This window comes from Opisthocomus hoazin, chromosome 7 (genome assembly GCF_030867145.1).
Source record: "Opisthocomus hoazin isolate bOpiHoa1 chromosome 7, bOpiHoa1.hap1, whole genome shotgun sequence".
NCBI lineage: Eukaryota > Metazoa > Chordata > Aves > Opisthocomiformes > Opisthocomidae > Opisthocomus > Opisthocomus hoazin.
Genome location: NC_134420.1, coordinates 9111320 through 9132382, shown reverse-complemented (window position 1 = coordinate 9132382; position 21063 = coordinate 9111320). Strand labels below are relative to the sequence as shown.

The 21063-nt window shown below is 35.1% G+C and overlaps 1 protein-coding gene across 1 annotated transcript in view; it reads right to left on the bottom strand.

Moving 5' to 3' along the window:
• ELP4 (elongator acetyltransferase complex subunit 4) overlaps window positions 1–21063 on the bottom strand; it is a 150524-nt gene that overhangs the window by 77897 nt on the left and 51564 nt on the right. Inside the window, exons 8-9 of the mRNA XM_075425938.1 lie at window positions 7390–7498; window positions 4576–4682 (exon numbers count right to left, since the gene is read on the bottom strand). Of these exons, the coding sequence (XP_075282053.1) occupies window positions 4576–4682; window positions 7390–7498 (216 nt within the window). The remainder of the gene's footprint in view (window positions 1–4575; window positions 4683–7389; window positions 7499–21063) is intronic.

Genomic DNA, 21063 nt, shown 5'->3' with positions numbered 1-21063 from the left:
GCAACTTGGCTACCAGGGGACCCTTCTAATTCTGACTTTCTTCTCTTCCTGTCAGGAAACACCTCTCAGAAAAGAATCTCCTGAACTCATACATTAAGCTCTTAAAACTTACTTATTTTTGCTGTGTGGCAATTCTTCATACAGTGTATGATACCTGGCTTCAAACTGAGCTGACTTTTAAAGACTTTTATTCTGGTTTATACAGGTGTTAGCCATTAAAAACAAAATCACATTAGCTGGCTCTTACTTGAGTATTGATCTGAATTATAAAAAAAAAAATCACAACAACTATTTATTAGACAAACTATATTATACAACTTGTAGGAAGAAGCTTATTCTCAGTACCATTAACAATTGACTGTTACCTGAAGACTTCAGAAATCAACAGTAAAGCAAAACTAGGGAATTAAAAAAAACAATTCAGAAACTTTTCTACTTGTAAACATTTATCTGAATTTGTCAAAAGTTTTAACTTAAAATACATAATTTCAGAGCTTTATGTTGACCAGAGAGTAACAAAGGGAGTTAATCAAATATGAATCGTCTCCAACTGTCTTGTCAAACCAGGTAATGATGTCCTGCCAGCCAAACTCAGAGGGAACATGTGAAACAAATACAAAAGTAAACAGGCCTTAAGCTGCCCAAGGGAAAGTCAGCAAGATGGCAATTTCAATCATTTGGAATAATACTAAAGCAGCCTTAGGCTTTTCTCAGAATGGAAACATGTCACTGTTACTGCAATATTTCAACAAATCGGACTGCAAAAGAAAGGAACACTTATGTAATCGCAGCCGTTGAACAGCGCTTTACTCAACGGTGAGGTGGAAAATACTTAAGAGGAAATTCCCTTTTTGCGAGTAATTGTAAACGCACCTAAATAACAAAGATAAACAATGTTTCCTTAGAAATTTCGAGGAGTGAAAATATCAGATTTAGGCACATATTCCTTTGGTTTTGATACAGGAGGCTTTGGAACAACAAAGATCAAAGTTCTATCAAATAAAACTATGAACATAATGTCCCTACAAAATTCATCAAATGTTGATAAAAGTTACGCTACAAACAAAGCAAAAGTAATTCAAGAACAATTCTGCTGAAAAGTTTCATTAAGATGAACAGGTTGTCATATCATTTAACTGAGAAATCAAAAAATATTTCAAATATTTGGGGAACTTACCTAATCAGTAAACTTTCAGTATGTGTCTAGTCATGTAGCCATCTTTTAGTCAATCATCAGAAAATCAAAGGCAAATTGGCATGACTCAACCCAAACTTTAATACCGCATGATTGTGTCGTGTAAGCTTGTTTTGTGCGAGGGCTGCTGTGGTTTTAGCAGAGAGATTAACGACCGGACCTAAGCTGGCCTCCAAACCTTGCCCTGCTGATGCCTCGAGCCCTTTGAAGTCTGACCATCATACCTGGCAAAACAACAGTGGGAACTAGGCTGGTGTCAGATCTAATCAAGTTTCCTGCCTCAGCATAGCTAACTATGGGGTACACTAATTGGCCCAATTGCGGATTATACCTTTTGCTACAGATTCAAGACAATAATTTAGTCAAATGATGGTTTTTATCTCCTTCTAATTAAGATTCCAAAGTGGGAAGAAATAGGATTAGACAGGCTAACTTCAAAATTGTGTCCTTTAAAGTGGTATGCACATAAGATAGATCTCTGATAATACTGCATATAATAATATATTGCTATTAACTAATGCGTGAAGATTTGGGAAAGCTCGATATAGCTACTGCACCTTTTTACCATAAACATGTAAGTTTTCCCAGAAAGGGTCTACTTCATAACTTACAGATGGAAAATCAACACTCATAAATATTCATTTAAAAACATTTTCATCCTGAACTTCAAAAAAAAAATCCCTTTAGAATACTTTTCAATCAATCTTATTTTGATGAAGAGGATACAAGAAAGACTGAAACAGTTAAATGATTCCACAGACTGTAAGGAGGCAGAGCCCCTCCCACGAAACTGCAACCTAATAAAACTGATTTGACATTTACGGTTTTTTACTGATGAGGGCCAAACTGTACAGAGTTACTTAACTGGTGAGCAACCCAGAGATGAGAAAATCCATGTCCCATGCCCTTATTTTAAACTGTAAAAAACAAATGGTCTAGGGATGAAAACTTTTTTTGGAGAAATTTTAGCATGTCATAGGTTGTGTATTTCTAACTTTTCTTATGTAATTTGATTTGAAGGTGGCATTTCAAGTAGAGGTTAATATTTTTACCCTAAATTGTGTACATAACAAAGAACAAGCTTTCAAAAAACTGTAATGTACCCAAACCATATTTTCACTTCATATTTAAGCTACATACTAAAGAAGTCATAAACTTAGCTGTGCTTTGTATAAAGCACACTGTTGCTTGTAACGCACGCTGTCGTGCTGCTTTCTGTTTTTACCACAGTAACCAAACCTGACTGCTGACTCATCACATTCTAACTGCAGAAACCCATTTTAGAAGACTGTATTCACATCCCTTCTTAATTCAATTTTCCCTTGCTCCCATTTTCTTATTGACCTCATTGCTCTAGTCAGCCTAGCCGTAGTCTGCCTCCCCTAATAGTATGAGGAAGAAAAACATATGTATTATAGATTAGTGAAATGGGTACAGGAAGATCACAGTAGCATGGTGATCTAACATGTACAAAAAGGGCTACTTTGTGTCAGTTCAGCTTATAGAAGCACATCTCTAACAAAACCTGAAGTTATTCAAAAGGGGCTGCAGCTGAGCAATGAAGGGAGAAATTCTACAAGCGGGTCACCTACGCATGTCTAGGGCAACAGGTTGTTTCAGGAGTTCCACTACACCCCTGTTTCCAACGCTTCTGCCCCATGGCTAATTCAATTCTTTTTACAGTGTCCTGCTACATTTATTTTTTCCTTCAAAATTACATTACAAATTAAAATCCCAACTACGGCTGACAGAAAAAATTATATTCTGAGTCAGGATTCATAGTGAGGAAAAAAAGCCCAAGTATCCTAATTCATAGCTGTAATAAATGAGAATTTACTATGCTGTGAAATGAGGGTGCACGCTTCTCTGCACTTCCGAAAACAGTAAGAACATTTGCGTTTTAAAACCAACCACAGACTTTTAAGGTTTTCCTTTCTAATGTACCCCTCAAAAGCGGTTGTTAAAATGGTTTAATACCTCACAATGCCCGGTTTCATTAACTGCATTCTCTGGAGAGGGAGAAACATTATAAAGGAATGTCTCTGGGAAAAAAGCCCTTCTTCACGAATTTGCCTTTAAGTGGCTTCTGAAGAGGATACCTCTAGTTGAGAAACTTCTAGCACTCATGCAGAGATGACCTGCATGAAGAACTGACTGCCTGATTAACTATTAACTACTCTCAATAGGATTAGATAATTAAAGACATTGATGACCATTAATTAGGAGGAGGGCACCTTAATTTGTTACTTGATAGGGCCCTTTCAATGATTTATAGGTTAGGGCTACTTGCAATTGTGAAGGGGAGGGGGCAGTGAAGAGAGAGAACCCTTAAGTTACCTTATCAAGTGGCCAGCTAAAAAGGGCAGAGGGTCAAATAAGGGCCAAAGTGGTCACTTAAGGGTGAAGTCCCAAACACCAAAGCAGTGCCAAGCCACATTGACCATCATTTGGTGATGGAGTAAAAAATATGCTAATTTATTGGTGGCAATTCTCTCTTTTTATGGTTTCAAGCAGTTAAGACAAGTGGCCTGCTTAAGAGCTTTTCATTTGAAAAGAGATTAAACAAAATGGTTTGTCAGGGATGCTTGGCTGTTTTATGTCTTTGTTAAAAAAAAATTTGCCCAGACTGTACCAACGACTATCACATCACCCCGAAAGCCATCTCCCATCTCTAAGCATTACTTGGTTAATAAATACATCAGCTCTAATTGCTTAATAGTGCTATGTTCATTTGCTCTTTAGCAAGATTAAAATGAAATCCATCTTTTGTATTACTGCCTTCTATCAAGACTGTCTGCATAAAGGTCACAGAAAAAAGTTTGAATTTAGTAGGAAATTTACTTAAGGACATTAGTGTAAATGATACTGTGTTTAAAATGACATAAAAGAGCGAAAGGTGATTTCAGTAATGCAAAGAAAATGGCTTCTGAATACTGATAAGGACACTTATCCCTCATACCACACACAATTTTAGGCAGCATTATACATTAAAATCCCTCTACTGGGGTAATAACATGTAGCTACTTTCCCACCCACTAACACAAGTAAGAGCAAGTCATTAACATTTAATTAAATATGCTTCTGACATCCTTAGAAACATGTCACGCTTTGTTATTGAAGGTTGTGGCCTACTTTCTATGTACATTTTAAACCAAAATAAACTATTTATAACAGAGCGATTTAGTGCAGCAAATGAGACATTTTTAATTAGAAGGCATATTACAGCATTTTATAAAACCGTTCTGAACAGCAAAACCAGAATGAAATGAATTTACAACATCGGATGCATATTTTATGTATTTCACAAAATGAAAACATAAGAGATGGGATTAGCTCCACCTTTTGGGTTCTGAATAGTGAAACAAAACTGTTTCTCTTACCTCAATGGTGAACTGCTTCCTTTTTAATCTAAAAGCAAGGTCCTTCGTGTCTGACACATCACAGATCAAGCTATTAAGCCGAGGAATCTGATGTACATGAACCAAACCTTGTGGAAAGAAAGAGTAAAGTAGGGAAAAAAAAAAAAAGAAAACGCTGTCATCCAGATGCATAAATTAGAGTCTTACAGCAGAATTCTGTATATTTACACACACTCACCCTCCCCTGTTTAAACTGGAGCTTACTACCAGGAGCAATGAAGCAAACGGTGCGATTATACTCAAGTAATCAAGCAGAATAAGATAAACAGAAATCCTTGTGCGAGGAAAACTAATTGCACTTTGGTACAGAAGTACAGATGTAAAGTGGGATCTTAATACTTGTCAAAACTACAGCCGGTTTGTGTGTGATTTTCTCTTGTATTTACAGTAAGCAAATATGGCTATCACCTTGCATGCTGCCCACGGCACCACTGAGTGATCTTTATTTTATTAAATGCACCAGTAAGCAGCCAGCAAAACAAGGCTTATGGGTTACTGATAACCACTGACGCTCTAATGAGAAGTACTTCATTTTGCGCCCTGAAAATGCCTTTAAAAAAGTTTCTGGAAAATACCGATTTAGATCATGCTTTTCGATAAATTTTAACCCCTACACTGTCCTAAGAGAAATACATTTTCTTCATGCGGGAGGCTTACGTCGCCGTTCAGATGTTTTTAACAGTACTAGGTGCACTGCAAGCTCTGCATTCTGTCAGCTGCAACTCAAGCTGATTTCTTCTGACAAGGACGCTGGATGGTTTTTGTGCAGCCTAATATAGTTTCTGAACATCCTAAGGGTGATTTTCTACATCTGAAACCCAGGAAAATTCTACAGGGCTTCTCAATTACTGGCCTATATTTGCTGTTCACAAAGGCAACGTCTAAATGGAAATACTGAACATTTAGAAAAGACATCTCACGTGAAAACGGCAGCTGTGAGAAAGAAAACCCCAAACACTAAAACCCTAATTTAAAATGAGGCAAGTATTTTTTCAGGGTTTTACTTATTTTTTCAAAAGTAAGAATAAGGGAATAAAGTTTCCTAAAATTGAAATACTTCAAAAAGCATAATTTTTATGGGTGCTAATTACAAAAATCACCAATAAGACCACAAAAATACTTTTACACTTTGAAATCTTCTATTCCTGTCTCCAGTCCAGTGATGTATAAGAATTATTTGCTTGGTTTTCGAGTTCAAAATAGAATTATTATTTATAGGAACAGCAAGTATAACACAGGGTTGCTTATACACAGTATTCTAAAAATTTTATTTCATCTCTATAATTATTTTGTTATTCTATTGACTTTTCAACCATCTAAATTTGTAGTCAGCTTAAATAAAATTATTAATGCAGGATACGTTAAATAATGCAATAATTTAATCAAACTTCTCCTGAATAATGTCAAAATCTTCCATCATCTGCAGTAAATAAATCATTATATATTCTTAAGGAAAAAGAATCCACAAAGTTAAGTGTAAAAAATACCTATCTTTAGAATGTTAAATTAAGGTTGCCTAAACCTCAAAAGCTATGTTGTGGCATATAATTTTTACAAAGTAGTACCGAAAAGGATTTAGCATACATTTTTACAGGAAACCCGGAAATAACTGCTAAACCACACATTGTCTTAAAGGATCTCTTCAGTACTGGGAAAAGGAGTATCAAACTGACAGAATTATGTTAGCATAAACAAATGCCACATCATGATTATAGAATTGGAAAAATAATTAGGCAAATTATTCTAGCTTTTGTTCACGGTTTCTTTTTCATTCACCTTTTTCCAGACAATGAAATGTGCACTATTTTCTTAGTCAAAAAGGTTTTTCTCTGATTTATTAATTACAGCCTGCATACACACAGTGGTGTCTCAACACCACCTTTGCTTCTCTTTTTCTATATATTCTGCTTTGGAAAACACTGCCACATTCTCACATATTTACAGCAGGTTTCGGGTAAGCAGTTTACTTTCAACTAAAGGTTTCCATGGAACTACAGTAGTATCACTATAATAATAGCTGTAATTTATGCACACTCAGAGCACCCCTCTAGATTAGCTAAACCTGTTTGCTATTCACTGCTTTAGCTATGCAGAACTCCTAATCTAATCTTTTAAAATTTAAATAGTTCTGCTGCAACAGCTACCAAAATCTTTCGGAAACAACCTGCAAGATTAAACACCATTACACATTTTGAAGATAAATCACTTGCAAGGCTACATGACTTTTGAGCAAAATTAGTTGAATATTTTACATGCCACATGTATCCACATTCATTTCTTTAAATGCATAACCGCCTTAACTTAGAGCTGAAAAACAGAACATAATTTTTAGATAAAGTTTATATAGCACATCAGTTCGCAGTTTATTCACCTTAATATCATATATGTTTTTCCGTGTTCTCTATTTAAAACTTGGCAGATCAGAAGTATTGATTTCATGACAAGTTCAGCTCGCTGGTCAGATGATTGCCAAGCCTCCTCTGCATGCGAATTCCCCAAAGCCTGCCTGTTGAGATGTACATCTGATTGAGCCATGCCTCAGTAATACGGCTTGACAACATGCAAGGAGTTGCCATGTTTCCTTTGCAGCCTTAATGCACTTTACTGAAAATTTTCCTAACTCAAGACTGGTTAGCAAGGAGAAGCATTTAAGAGGCATATTCTAAAATGAAATCAAATGCTACTTTAGAGCAGACACCCAATTGGAGGGTAAGCCGCTAAGTGCCCTAGAAACACTCAGGGCAGACTTTTTGCATCACTAAAGATGGAACTTACCGTGGTAATCCTTGTATAATGGATTGGTTTCTCTCTCCGAGCCAATAAATGATTCAAGACCAACCACCATATCTGACAAGTTTGTTACACGTTCCATAATTGCTTTATTCTGTAAGACACGGAAACAAAATACACATCCTATGTGATGAAAAAGGTAATAAATGTTCATAGAGTAAGCCTTGGTCTTCTCAGTGACAAACTGTGGGGAAAAAATAGGTCATCAATACTTAGCAATTACATCAGAGGGCTTTTTTCTTTAAAAAAAAAAAAAAGACTTGAAACTTCTGCCTAAAGAAAACATACATTTGACAAGCAGAAACCAGAAAAGGGATAACCGAGCACTAAATTAATGTTTTCCTAGATCTTCATAACATAAGCATTTGCTTACATTAGAGAGATTCATAAGCTATGTGGCAGTTAAGCACCTCTCTTTAACTTCTGCTATGAGTCTGATGCCCTCCTCTTGTTTGTGTTCCAAAAACCTTGTTTTTTACTACTTTTAGGCATATCACCTCGAATATTTTGAGCAAGCACAACCCACATGATTATTCATTTTGGTCATCAGCCAAACAACATGGAAAACCAAAGCATTTTCACCAGTATTTTTCTTTCTAAAAGTTCCTCTCTACACAATATATGAATCTAAAGCTTCAAGTTGCATTACTATTTCTCAATATATTTGTGATTTAAAAGTGATGCCTTACGTCTTGTGCAACTCTGTACTGTCATGTGCCTTAAACAAGATATTTTCCACATAGCTTTCTTCACTTAATTTTATATAGCAGAAATCAACATCCAAAGGTCATGACAAAGATATTCAGAGGATAAAATGTTCTTAAATGCTTTGATGATGTCAGTATTTAATAAGCAAAAAGAAGAGATGATCTGTGCTAAAAAGCAAAATATTTCTTTAAGATAAGACATAGTTATCTTAAAGCTGCCTGGACAGCTGGTATACTCGTATTCTTGATGGGTGTAGATGCTATACCCATCGTACTTCCAGGGGTATCAAGACCAGTCACCTCAGAATACCCATTCCAAGTATGAAGAATCAGCTCTGTAGCTCCAAGTTATAGTTTTGTATATTTTTTTAACTTTAAAGCATTTTGTACATTCTACGCTTCTCTCATACACTATACAACTGATGCTTATTATAAAACGTCATTTCAAATACTGGTAAACTACTTGATAATAATTATAAAGTAATTAGGAGAAGAGAGAAGGGAAACATCCCTTGGTCCATTAGTAAAGTCTGTATGTTATAGTGACATACAGTTTATCACAATGGTGATCAATATATCAACTGCTTTCATGATCCCACACTTCAGTAACAGCCTATTTCCTAGCCACAGAGAAGCCTACGAGGCAGACGTGAAAGACGAACATTTCCTGCTCCTGTCAAAGAAGAATCTGAACTGTTTTTTGACTGCTACAGACAGTAACTTGTGGCCTGTCCTGCACAGCCCAATCTGCTCAGGTTACAAGGCCTAAACCCACCGATCCCATGGCACCTTTACACCCCCTCCCTTCCCCACCTTATGGGCCAGATGGCATTAAATCCTGGGGACTGGTGTCTTTTCAAAGCTGCTACTTGTGCACAGGCCAAAATGATCTATCCCCATGGAATCAGGGAACTTCAATTTTACCTCCAAAGTCTAATGATGGATAATGATAAAATAGCATTATACTACAGAATCTCATTTCTGAGGAATAAGTGATCTGGGATAAAAGAACACATTGCCTACACATCAATCCCTAAACTTCCTTATTACATCCGCCCCTGAAATATTGAAGCTGACTTGCAAATTATTTCCCCTCCTCAGAAGAAAGAGACAGTATATTATATTTTAATGGAAACATTTGGTCACATTATACTACAGAGGCAATCACATAAAGGTGGCATAAACATAAATCTGAAGTAGCCAGTGACCTCTACAAATCTACAGTCTAGAAATTACCGTATTTTGCCAGTTCTTCAGAAGGCTGCTGGATGTCATTTATATAAGCAAGAAATACAGAATTGTTCCATAAATAAATAAACAAACACTGACGATTTCTGGAAGCGAACCTCAACTCTTACTATAGAAAACATCCTATCATTTGAAAAAATGTTTGCTATCCATTAATGTTTTTGCTTGCTGGTTTTGATAATGGGTTAGAAAAACTGGATAGAAAGATGCTCAACCATCAGCAAGGTATTCTCATCATTAACAGTCCTGCAAATCATAAGAATAGCATCTTTCCTATTTGGTCATAATTCTGGAAAGACTGAAGTGAGGGACAGCAACATAATGTTTGCCTAATGATACATGCTTCATTATGTTGGTTTCAACCCTTCTTCTGAACAGGATTGCTTTCTTAAATTGCAGTCTGTTTGCCCATGTTGATATAGGTTTTGTTTTTAAAGTAGGTCAAAATATTCTCCTGGCTTAATGCAGTGTATCTTGGGGAATATTTTGCTCAGTGAATCGCCACACCAAACAGACATTTGCTTATGTGGCATTGTTGCCATAGATCTGTATCTATCATGTATTTTCTAGTTTGCAGTGTTCAGCACATTAATGTCCAATCAAAGCTGACGTAAGCACAAGGATAGTTGTGATGTATGGCATACTGACATAAACACACAAATCAAGTTGCCCCATCTGGGCTTGAAAATTTAACAGAGCTCCAGATCTTCCTCCAGCCCCATACAAATCTACCTCCTGCTTCTGGCACAAAGTTGGCAGCTCTGGAGGTGAGCCAGGACATGGTTAGGAGGGAAGCCAGGAATGGGGAGATTCAGGGAAAGAGTTTGTTGGCAGTTAGAAGAGGTATTGTTTCAAATTACATTAAAAAATAATAATAAAAAAACCCCAAACCAGTCCTGGAAAGTTTTCAGTCTTGCTAGATGTACTGCAGTTTTTCTAAATTAGTTAGTTCAGCCAAAATGTAATTATTCTAACAACATGGTAGCAACCCTGTTGTGCAGGCTGGGCTGGGCATCCATTCTATATCTATATCCATTCTTACTTTGTGCTCACTGTTTTAGACAGACATTTTCTTTTAAGTGCAAACTTGCAATATTTGGGCTCAACCGAAGTGTAATTTCAAAAGGACGTCTCAAGCAAATCCATGTAGCTAGTTGGATACGTAAACAGAAATTATACATATGTGTTTAACCAGCTTTTGGGAAGGGCAATTATGGAAAAAGATTGCTTTGTCCTACTAATTTATCTGCAGACTCTACATAGCTTTCAGTAATTATTTGTGTGTGTTTAAGAACACTTATTTACAAATAAAGCAGTTCAAAATGTATCATCATCTGTGTCTAAGTATAAAGCATGGTATTCTACCAGCACAAACATATGTATAGCCTCTATGATCAAACTTACATACTGAAATTAATAATGTGTTTCTACTGGATTGAGTTCTTAATGTACCACAATTTTATCATTACTACTATTAATCGAATCAATCTTGGTTCATCTGAATTCCACAGGAAAAAATCTGCCTTTTCTACTCTGCTCTAATTTCTAGTTCTCCTCTGACATCCTGTCAAAATTTTTCTAACACCCAGTGATATCTCCTCCCATTTTTATTTTGCCAGTTTCTAAAGAAATTAAAAACGTCACAAAATTTATGCAATAAAAATACTTAAATTCTCAGTCTTTGTACTGCATTAAATAAAGAATAGTCAAAGAATGGAAACTTTTCTTAGAACAGCTTCAACTTTTCTACACAGTACACATAAACAATCTCAAAATTTAAATGGAAAATAAGAGGCTCATGTTAAAGATCTACAAGGAGACCCAACTAGCACCGGTATAAATACACCAAGCTCTCGAATCACACACGCTTCATATATTTACGTTTGTATTCTGATCAATACTGCTATATATATTGAATTGAAAAATAAGGTATTTTAAGACTATATCTCTTTTCAAAGAGACATTAGGCCTATATTTCGATAGAGGGTTGTATTTGACTTCTGTCCTTTTACATTTTGGTAATCTAATCCCATCACTGATTTTATTTTTAAGCATTTAATTAAGAGTTAATACACTGAATCCTAAATGTGTTTCATTACCTAAAAAACTACTTACAAACAACTGCTAGCACTGGAAAAAAATGAGTTTAAATAGTGAGTTGCATACTTTATGCATGGCAGCACACAATTTAAAGATGAATTCAGATACTCCTCACAAGTCTAGGTAAAACTGTAATTGTAGACAACAATTATTGTTACCAACAGGTGAGTCCAGTAACCTTGACACTTCATTTGAAAGAAGGTCTCAATAATAAACAGCAAGTAAGTAAGTTTATGCAAAGTAGTACGAACCTGATGAACGTACAGCAAATAGTGGTGTGCAAATTTGCAGAAAAAGCTCAAAAATTGGTCATGCTTTTTTTTTTGTTTCTGTCATAAAGCTGAAGTAAGCTTAGTACTATAATATAGGCAGCCACATTGGACTATAATGAAACACTGGCTGGATATTCAATAGATGAAATAATTCTTGATACTTCCTGAGAGATTATCACACAATGATGTGGTAATGACTTCACAATACACAAATATTTACCACTTGTCATTAGTACTTCATCTCCAAAGGATTTAAAATTGAAAAGATAAATTATTAATATTAAGAAATATGGCTTAAATATTTATCACCATTTGTTAATAATTACTGCTCAGAAAATCACAGAATTACCCATACATTTTATTTTGGTAAAAGATGTTACGTATTAGGCCCTTGTACTAGTTTTATAGAGAGATACAGTTTGTGCACTTTCTCATTATTCATAAATCCCAAGATTAATAATTGCTCTGCAAAAAGTGTTACATCAGTAATTAACAAAGACTGTAAAGTATAAAATTCTATACTTCTTTTGACCCCAAGTTGATTATCATTGTTCTCAGCGCTTGCACACACCAAATCTACCAACCAAACTTTCAATTTTGGCTCTAAAATGAATGTGCACTCAGACCACTGGAATACAAGATGAGCAACAGTACATTAACAAATATTGGCATGCAGAAATTCGGATCAGTATCACAAGAAAACTGAATACAAGTGTGATGTCTTTGCTGGAAGACAGATACCCCAGAAATAGACTTCAAGGATTTTCTACAAACTACGACGCCTTCAGTGATGAAAAATCCACATTTAGGGATTCTGATTGATTAGGCATCTTTTACCTTTGAAGAACCTTACTGACTATAATAGAACTTCAGTATAAATACATGTTCATATGGATGAAATCACAGACACATTGATTTTGGCTGATTTGTTCATATGTACACCATATTACATTAGCTGATTTCAAGCAATGAATAGCATCTTTGCTAATTTTATACAAGCCACCGAAGCAAAGACATGTATTGAAGATATGAGCAGGTAATTAGACGCAATGTAAAAATGTGAAGGGAGTATCAAAGCATCTGTTGGCCAATATGTTACAGGACATATTAATTCCAGATTTTGGTTGTTCTCTCAGAGTTGCTTTTAATAATGTTTGTACTGAAAGTCTATATAAACTCAAGAGTCTTTCAGCTGTCATACTAGTTGGAACTAATATTTTTGTTTCTTAAAAACTCAAAAGATTTGAGCCATGGTTTCCTTATCTTACACCTAAAACTTACACCTAAAACACTGCCACTGCTATGGGAACTCTGCAATGTTATTATCAAACATATCAGATGAAGGTGGATGACACAGTATGCAATTAAAAAAATATGGATAAATTTTCAGGAAAAATTATTAGACAGGAAATAAAAACTAAATATCACACACTAAAAAAGAATATCTTTGGATCTTCACTGAAGACGGATGGCCTGGACTTGTCTACTACTTGAGCTATAAAAGAATCTAATGCCAGCAAACCTTGGCACCCTACAAAATAAAAAGTATGTCTGTTTTGCCACTGGAGGACAGACCTAAGCGCCGATGAGTGATGACTCAACATAGATAAAATGAATAAGTCAGTAACAGCAGCTGCTGAGGCCTACAAAAAAGAAAGTGAAGAACAAAGACTACGCAGTGCAAATCAAACTTCCCATCTGTTGATCTCCAAGTGCTTTACTGAAGACAGGTAAGCACTGCACCCCTCATTTACAAGTCATGTAACAAGCACAAAGATGTCATGTGAGTTGTCCAAAGTCACAAGCCAGTCAACAGTGAGTTGGGAACCAGTGTCAGCTTTTCACTGAAGCCCCGTCTACACCCCTCTGTTTGAGGCTTGGTCTAGGAGGCTGCATCTATGGCTTTGGGGTACCAGGAAAATATTTGGTGTTATCATGAAGATGATGTAGGAGTCAAAGCGGGGTGTTGAAAATCCTGTTATTATCTGGCTGCAAGATGTGACAGATGTACAGGGTATTAAAGGGTGACACTTCTTTGAGCTGAATCCCTGTTCGGTGTTTTTCTCTTCCGACTCCTGTTTCCTTTGCATTCACTAGCTGAAAGCAAAGGCTGCATGGGACTGTGAACGGTTTTGGGCCACAGGGCTCTTGCACAGTGCTGCTGCAGTGGGTAGATGAAATAAGCCTGATGGAGCCCTTCTTCAGTGAAGGGCGAGGAGCTGGGAAGAAATTAGTACAAAATCTGGGCTGAAATGAGCCCAGCATCTCCCCTGAACACTCTCTGGTCCTTACTAATAAGATTGTCTCATTGTTATAAAAGCATATATGTGGAAAGCTGCACATTATTGTCTTTAATATCACAATGACCATTTGAATAGGTCTGTTTACAAAAATAAACACACAAAATATTCAATACTGCAAGCTGCTCATAGTGTAGTATAAAATACAGATGCAAAAATAGTCAGAAAGAATGAGTCATATTACAAAATCTTGAGACTATAACAAAACTGCTGAAATTGACGTATTTGAGACCAACTGACTTAGCTAAAATCCTAAGACTCCATTGGGAATTACTCATTATAAGAAAAAGGTTTAGGAGTGCCTTTTGTGGCTGTTTGCCTGAAAAAAAAAGTCACCTGTTTACCAATTCAGAAAGGCTAACTATTGCTACAACTTAAAATTCTTTAAACAGTGAATTGCATTTTATCATATGTGACCAAAAGGATCCTCCACTTTTACTTTAATTAACAGCACACGAATATCCAAAGGAACATCTAACTGATGGTGGTAATCAAGTGGCAAGATACGGAAATATAAAATCATTTAAAAACCTAATCCCTTCTTCAGTGTAAAATTACAGGCTGTCATCAGGAGCAGGCTGGCAAAGCTGGGTCCAGATGGGAAACTGGCTGGGCAATAAGAAGAGGTAGGGTGGAAATGATGGGTAGGCTGGAAGCGGTGGGAACCCAAGGAAAGACATGACTGCTCCCTCTGCTGGCAAGGCCCTCACCTGCTTTAATTTTTAACTAATGAGTAGGTATTTAATTATTTAGGATCTAGCCAATAAATAATGCAGAATGTTCCTTCTTCGGTCTGTTGCTGTGTGTTTGCACATTTTTGAACTTATGGTGCCCTATTTCACTAGAATAATTTGCCATAGAATTAAGTCTCAGATGGGTATCTAATGGCAGAGTTAGTGGCTTTATATTTTAATTGTTCATAAAATGAAAGGAGAGATTAAGCTATTTAACCTTCAAGGTATTCTATTTTACAATGTATACACATTTCTTATTGAATTTACATATTTCATAATATTACGATAAATTGCTCATCATACTGCACTATAACAAGAACCTTTTTACGCAGCACTAAGATACCATAAAATGACACTCTGCAATACAGACATACAAAATTACATGTCACACCAAAACAGTGCCATTCTTCCATGAGTAAAATTCACAGCCAGGGAATGCAGTTTGTAGTAACACTTAATTAAAAGATGACGATAAGTCTTTCATTACTTGATTTGTGATAGAAATTAATAGCTACAGTATGAACACTTAGAAAAAAATCTGTTCTAGGATTTTGGCCTACAACCAGAAGCTCCCAGAACAGGAGGGATCAGCTTTTTTTGCCCACTGTTCTCATCTGAATCCTGGCTGAAAAGCTACTCCAGCTCCCAGCTTTCCAGAAGGCTCCATCCCAGGAATCCTCGCCTGCCATTTGGTTTGCTGATTTTAATCTCACAGGACTTTCTTACAGTGGCTCCACTATGCTGAACTGGCACTTGCTCCTAGAAGTGAGTTATTATTAAACTTGTAGGTCAATTGTGGCACTAACAACTCTTTGGAAGCTTTCAGCCACGGTGTACAATTTGCTGGTCTAATTAAATATTAATTCTAAGTGTTACATTCTGTGGCTAAGAGCTTTTATTTTCCATCATCAGTCTGGAAGAGAAAGAGGTTACAAGGCTAATTTAATCTTTTTTTTTTTCCCTAGCATTAAAGCTTAACTACATAGCCACAAAAACATCATTAAAGATGCAGTATTCCTTTTTATTATGATTATATTGTAATTAATAGAGCAGGTCTAAACAAAAAAATGAAAAATTAGAGTTTGCATTTTCAAAGTTTTTAAACAACACCAAATGTTCATACAAAAATGTTTCTAAGCAAGCACTACACAGAAATTCAATATTCAGTTTTTTGAAAATCATTTAAGATGGGAAATACCTACACAGTAATTTAAATATAGTTTTACACAAAATTATTGTTCTTTGCTCTGATATACAACAGAGAAAACCCATATCTAATGCTACATTCACAAGGCATTTTTTTCAAGAACTTGTGCTTCTACTTATGCAAAAAAAAATAATATTGCTTCAGAAAAACAACATTACCCTCCATTTCTAACAGAATGACTTGCTTAAAGCAGATAACTACTTCTGCCTGCATTAAAGTCACTCTTCTAATCTTTACTTGTCCAAATGGGCTCAATACATGAGCCTCTTCCCTTCTGCTTCCATAACAGTTGTGGCCATGTCTGGACACTGGGCATTATATTAACTACTTAGTCCAGGAGCCAAAAGATTCCATATGCTTGAACAGATGACTATCTCCATACTGTGATGGGATATTTAACTGTTTAGGTCTAATATTGCAGTTGAAAGATTTAGTTCGAAATCTTACCTAATTTTTTAAAGTTTTCATAGGCATGTTTTCAGGTTATACAGATAAAATGTAAAATAAAATTGCAATGTTGCATACAGTTCTTACCTTTTAAAGTTTAACATATTCATTTTGGAAAAGTGATTTTTTTGATTAAAAGACTATCTTGATGAGATGGTGATAAGCGTGTATATATTGTCCTTCTAAAAAGTAAAATTTACTAAAATGAGAAGGCTGTTTTAGGCATGTCATTTCAACACACAAAGTTAAATGATAATACAGCTAAGTCAGTTCAAAGACATTTAACATGTGGGTACAAAAACATGCTTCAGATGTTTATTGTATATGTTTCTGAAATCGGTAGTTGTTACCAGATCAGAAGTGGTAGACCTAGAATACAGCATGCTGGCAACCATAAACTTCTTTTATGAAACAACAAAATATTTCTACTTCTTCTGCAACTCGATTAGCAAATACTATCAACAATAATAGAAACTGAAAACAAAATTAATTACTGTCACGCAACTTAAATTTTGAATTGTGTAATTCTATGAGCTTCCTACTTGATCATAATTTTAAAGATGCTTTTATGAATGTCTAGAATATCCAGACAACCACGTTCATATCTGAAAACTATGCGGGTAACCCAGGAATACCTGTCTTAAACTCATGACTCTCAATATTTCCTTGTATGGTTGTTAAACTATATTTCTCACATACTACAAAACGCAACGTGCAACAGTAAAAAGCAAGTAGAAAAACCCCAACATAGAAAAATATATTGACCATTTCATCTTCACAGTTTCTGTTTTGCAGAGATGTTTAACCATGATATAGAAACTACATGACATTTGATCTCAATACAAATTTGTGTGCAGCAGCGCATCATCAAATATATTTGAAGGTTATTCAGAATTTCACACTCGTGAGCTCTCGGAAGTTAGAGTTCTAAGGCAGGCAATCACTCTTAGCTCTTGTCATAGGAATAAAGATTTCAAACTGTGAGAAATTCAGAAGCTAAGGAGTTCACTTCTTATAATCCTATATTAGCAATGGATTCTAAAGCACTCTATTGCTTGACTTCGAGTTTAGCTGCTAAATTACTCAGTGTGAACACAAAAGGCTATGGATGTGAAAAGGTTTGTTTCTGAATTTTTCTACACTGAAACATACAGTAACTTATGCACTTCAGTGGATTCAGAGCGTCAAAACATTAATATTGTAGGAAATTAATTTTTAACATACTGGATGAAATAATGAAAATACCTTGCTAAAGAGAACTTCATACTCTGCGGAGAGGTTCTGTAACAAGACTTATTCATACTGACTTTTCATTAGTCAATTAATTGCCCTTGGTACATGCTGACTAATATGGTTGTTAGTCCTTACCTGTAGTACAGCTTCAAGTTCAAAATAAAGGACTGCTTTAATAAAAGTGTTACGCTTTCTCCCAGCAAAAATAATAATCTACTTTAAAAAATACTACTTAACTGATACAAAATTGGCAAGAACAGGAACAGAATTACGAATTTATTTAGTATTTTGGGGGAAGGATGATTTTGGATTTACCAATGATTTCTAGTAATTGAAGAAAAATAATAAAATACTATAGGAAAATATTTAAAATTCTAATTTAGGGCTTTTGCAAGTATAAAACAGTGACATTACAGTCCTTTAAGTCACACTCTGTAGCACAAAGTTTTTTTTTAAATTAGGTACTAAAAGGCAAAGATTAACATACATACAGAAAAAGAGTCTTTACTGTTTTTATAATGTTCCTTAAATTTGAAAGTATAACAACAAATGAAATCACTCTTCAGTCTGCCCTTCTTGATCAATGCTAGATTTTAAAAATGGAATTTTCCCTTTTCAAATGCACCATCTGATTTCATAGGCACAATGCATTTTCAAGAAGCAGTATAAAGACTTGAAAAATAACCTTCCATCAACTATTTTAATCATACTCATAAGTATCTCAATATTTATTACCTGACAGACAGCGTAAGATAAGAGTATGTTCAATTGGTAGAAAATATCAATCAAGTAAAACTTGTCACACATCATCTGAATAAAATTCATAATTGGATAAGTTTTTAGTGTCATTTTCTTGAAATCCTCTTCCAGAATAATGTATTTCTATTTTTATGGTTGAGAAAAGAGAATTTTCTTTTTTCTTCATGCACTGTTTACACTAGAAGTTTCATCAATAGAACACAAAGAATCTGTGTTCGTTAGTGGACTAGAATTTCTTTGAATTATTCTGAAAAAACTCTGTACACAACCAGGTTTTTTGCAAATTTGTGTCTTTTACCAAAACATAGCCTTACAGAAGACTGTGAAGACATTCAGTGTCCCATCAATCTGGGTGAATGAGCATCATATTTGGATAAATGCAATTCAGAGTTATTAAATCCAAGACAATGAGTAGCTGGAATAATGAAAGAGCCACATTGGTGGATATGTACCACAGAGGGAAAAGCATCAAGACCAAAATCAGTTTAGTGCTCAACAGTCATCAAAGAGACAAAGCAGACATTAGAATGTAGGAGAAGTGAACAAACAATACTAGCATTTTTGTATTATGTTACTGTAACAAAATGAAATATGATTAAATGAAATGTGACTGTTTAAAAACAGATTAAGGAGGCAGCATGAGAAAAAATACAAAACCAACAGAATATAGAAAAGATAAAATAGGGAGCCTCATCTTATTGTCTCATCAGCCAAGAACAAAGATACAACTTATGAAAAGTAAAGGCAAAAATAAACTTTCTGAAAAAGAAAGAAACCACGTAGACTTAAGTTGTGGAACTCCCTGTCACAGTACAACATGTGAAGTATTTGGCAAAATACGTAAAAAAACCCAACCTCAAACTATATATACATATATGCTTTACTAATACACTACATATAAAAAATATAACTACTCTGGGATGGAAAGACATTGTCCCTGCTGAAAATCTGTACTATCAATTGTAAGTTTTATTTCTTCTTCACTGGAGTAACTAGTACTGGGGGCTGACAGAGACAAGATATGGTATGAGTCACTACTAAAAAAAATATTTTTTCACGACAAAGCAAGTAAATAAGAAACTAATTTTCTGTATATGTTATGCAGACAAAACCTTGATTCAAATGTGATTTTGAACTTACATTTACCTTTATGAAAATTATTCACGTGAAGAATTTACTTGCAGACCATCTAATTAACACAGCTGAGAGGCAAAAGATAACAGATAAAACAGAGAAACAGTAGTTCAGGGAATAAATGTGGAATTTACTATATCTTCAGAAAAATAGCATGCATTTTGTATGCCTTCAGTGTACTGACTTTAAGATTCAACAGAGAAAGCATATGCTAGAACTTACTCTGATCCAATTAAATACATATACAGAAATGCACTTGGAAAAAAATATCCCTCTCATTCTCTTGGAAAGAAAAGATATTTTCTTTACTTTTTTTAATCCAGCAAGAAACCTCAGCAACAGAATGGTGAGTAGCTGGGTTGTGAGAATGTGAGCAGCTGCTGTTATTATAACTAAAGGTCTGTCTACGGCTGAAGCCTGAGAGACCACATGTTCGGCTGTCCTCTCATCTTGCCATCCTCACCAATTAACTATTAACATGGAGGGCTGTACACATGCTCTCAGGGGCTCTTTAACAGGCTGCTTGGAGAGTGGAACAACTACACAGCAGGGCTCTGGGAACTGAGTAATGTGGGGTAGAAGGAACCCTCAGCAGCTTTGCTCCTCCTAATGACAGTTTTCTCCATAGTGTAGTGCTTAAAGAAGGATACATGAAGTTCAACATTTTTTTTTAAATTAATGCTCTTATCTGTTTAAGGCTGCTAAGCAAAGATTCTGGAAATAATGTTTCTTTTGTTTAAATTCTGAATATTCTAGCACTTACTGTAAAACTATTCTGTTAAAATAAAAAAATCAGTTCTTTAAAAATTTAGACACAATTTCAATCCTAACTCCATAGGAACTGATTTATACGGCATTTATAAACACAAACCCAAAATCAACATCTCTGGTAAGTTTGCAACAAACAAAAATCTTCACCTCTCAGTTTGTTTCTCAGAGACGCTTCTGGACTACTTCTCTAAAAAATATGATCATACCTTTTATTGACATAATATATAAAAAAACAGTACAATGAAACCTATTGTCTGTCTCAGTTATGGACAGGTAATTCCAATGTGTAAAAAGAAGGATATTAGTTTTACATTCACAAATTATATTAATTCATAAATTTTACTATCAACCTTTTTGAAGGTGAACTGCCATCTAATATTTAAAAATCGCCAAGTACGGAGACGGAGGTTTGCACTGCAAGGGGAATATTCACACACTTTTGATTGCACTGGAAAAACTAAAAAATCATATTTCTTTATTTTTGAAGCAGTTAAGCACATGACGTATCTAGATAAATCACATATGCAGGTATTCAAACAGCTTTACAAAATGCAATACACAAGTGAGAGTGATGTACTTACCGAATATAGGATTTAATCTAATGATCAACTCATCTGCTATGAAAACATTTTGCATAATATGAGGTTTTATCCGATACTTTTTTACTATAATCAAATCAAATTAATACCTAAATTTACAGGTTCTCTGTTCATTGTGAATAGGAAGTTTGCTTTTGCAAGTTATATT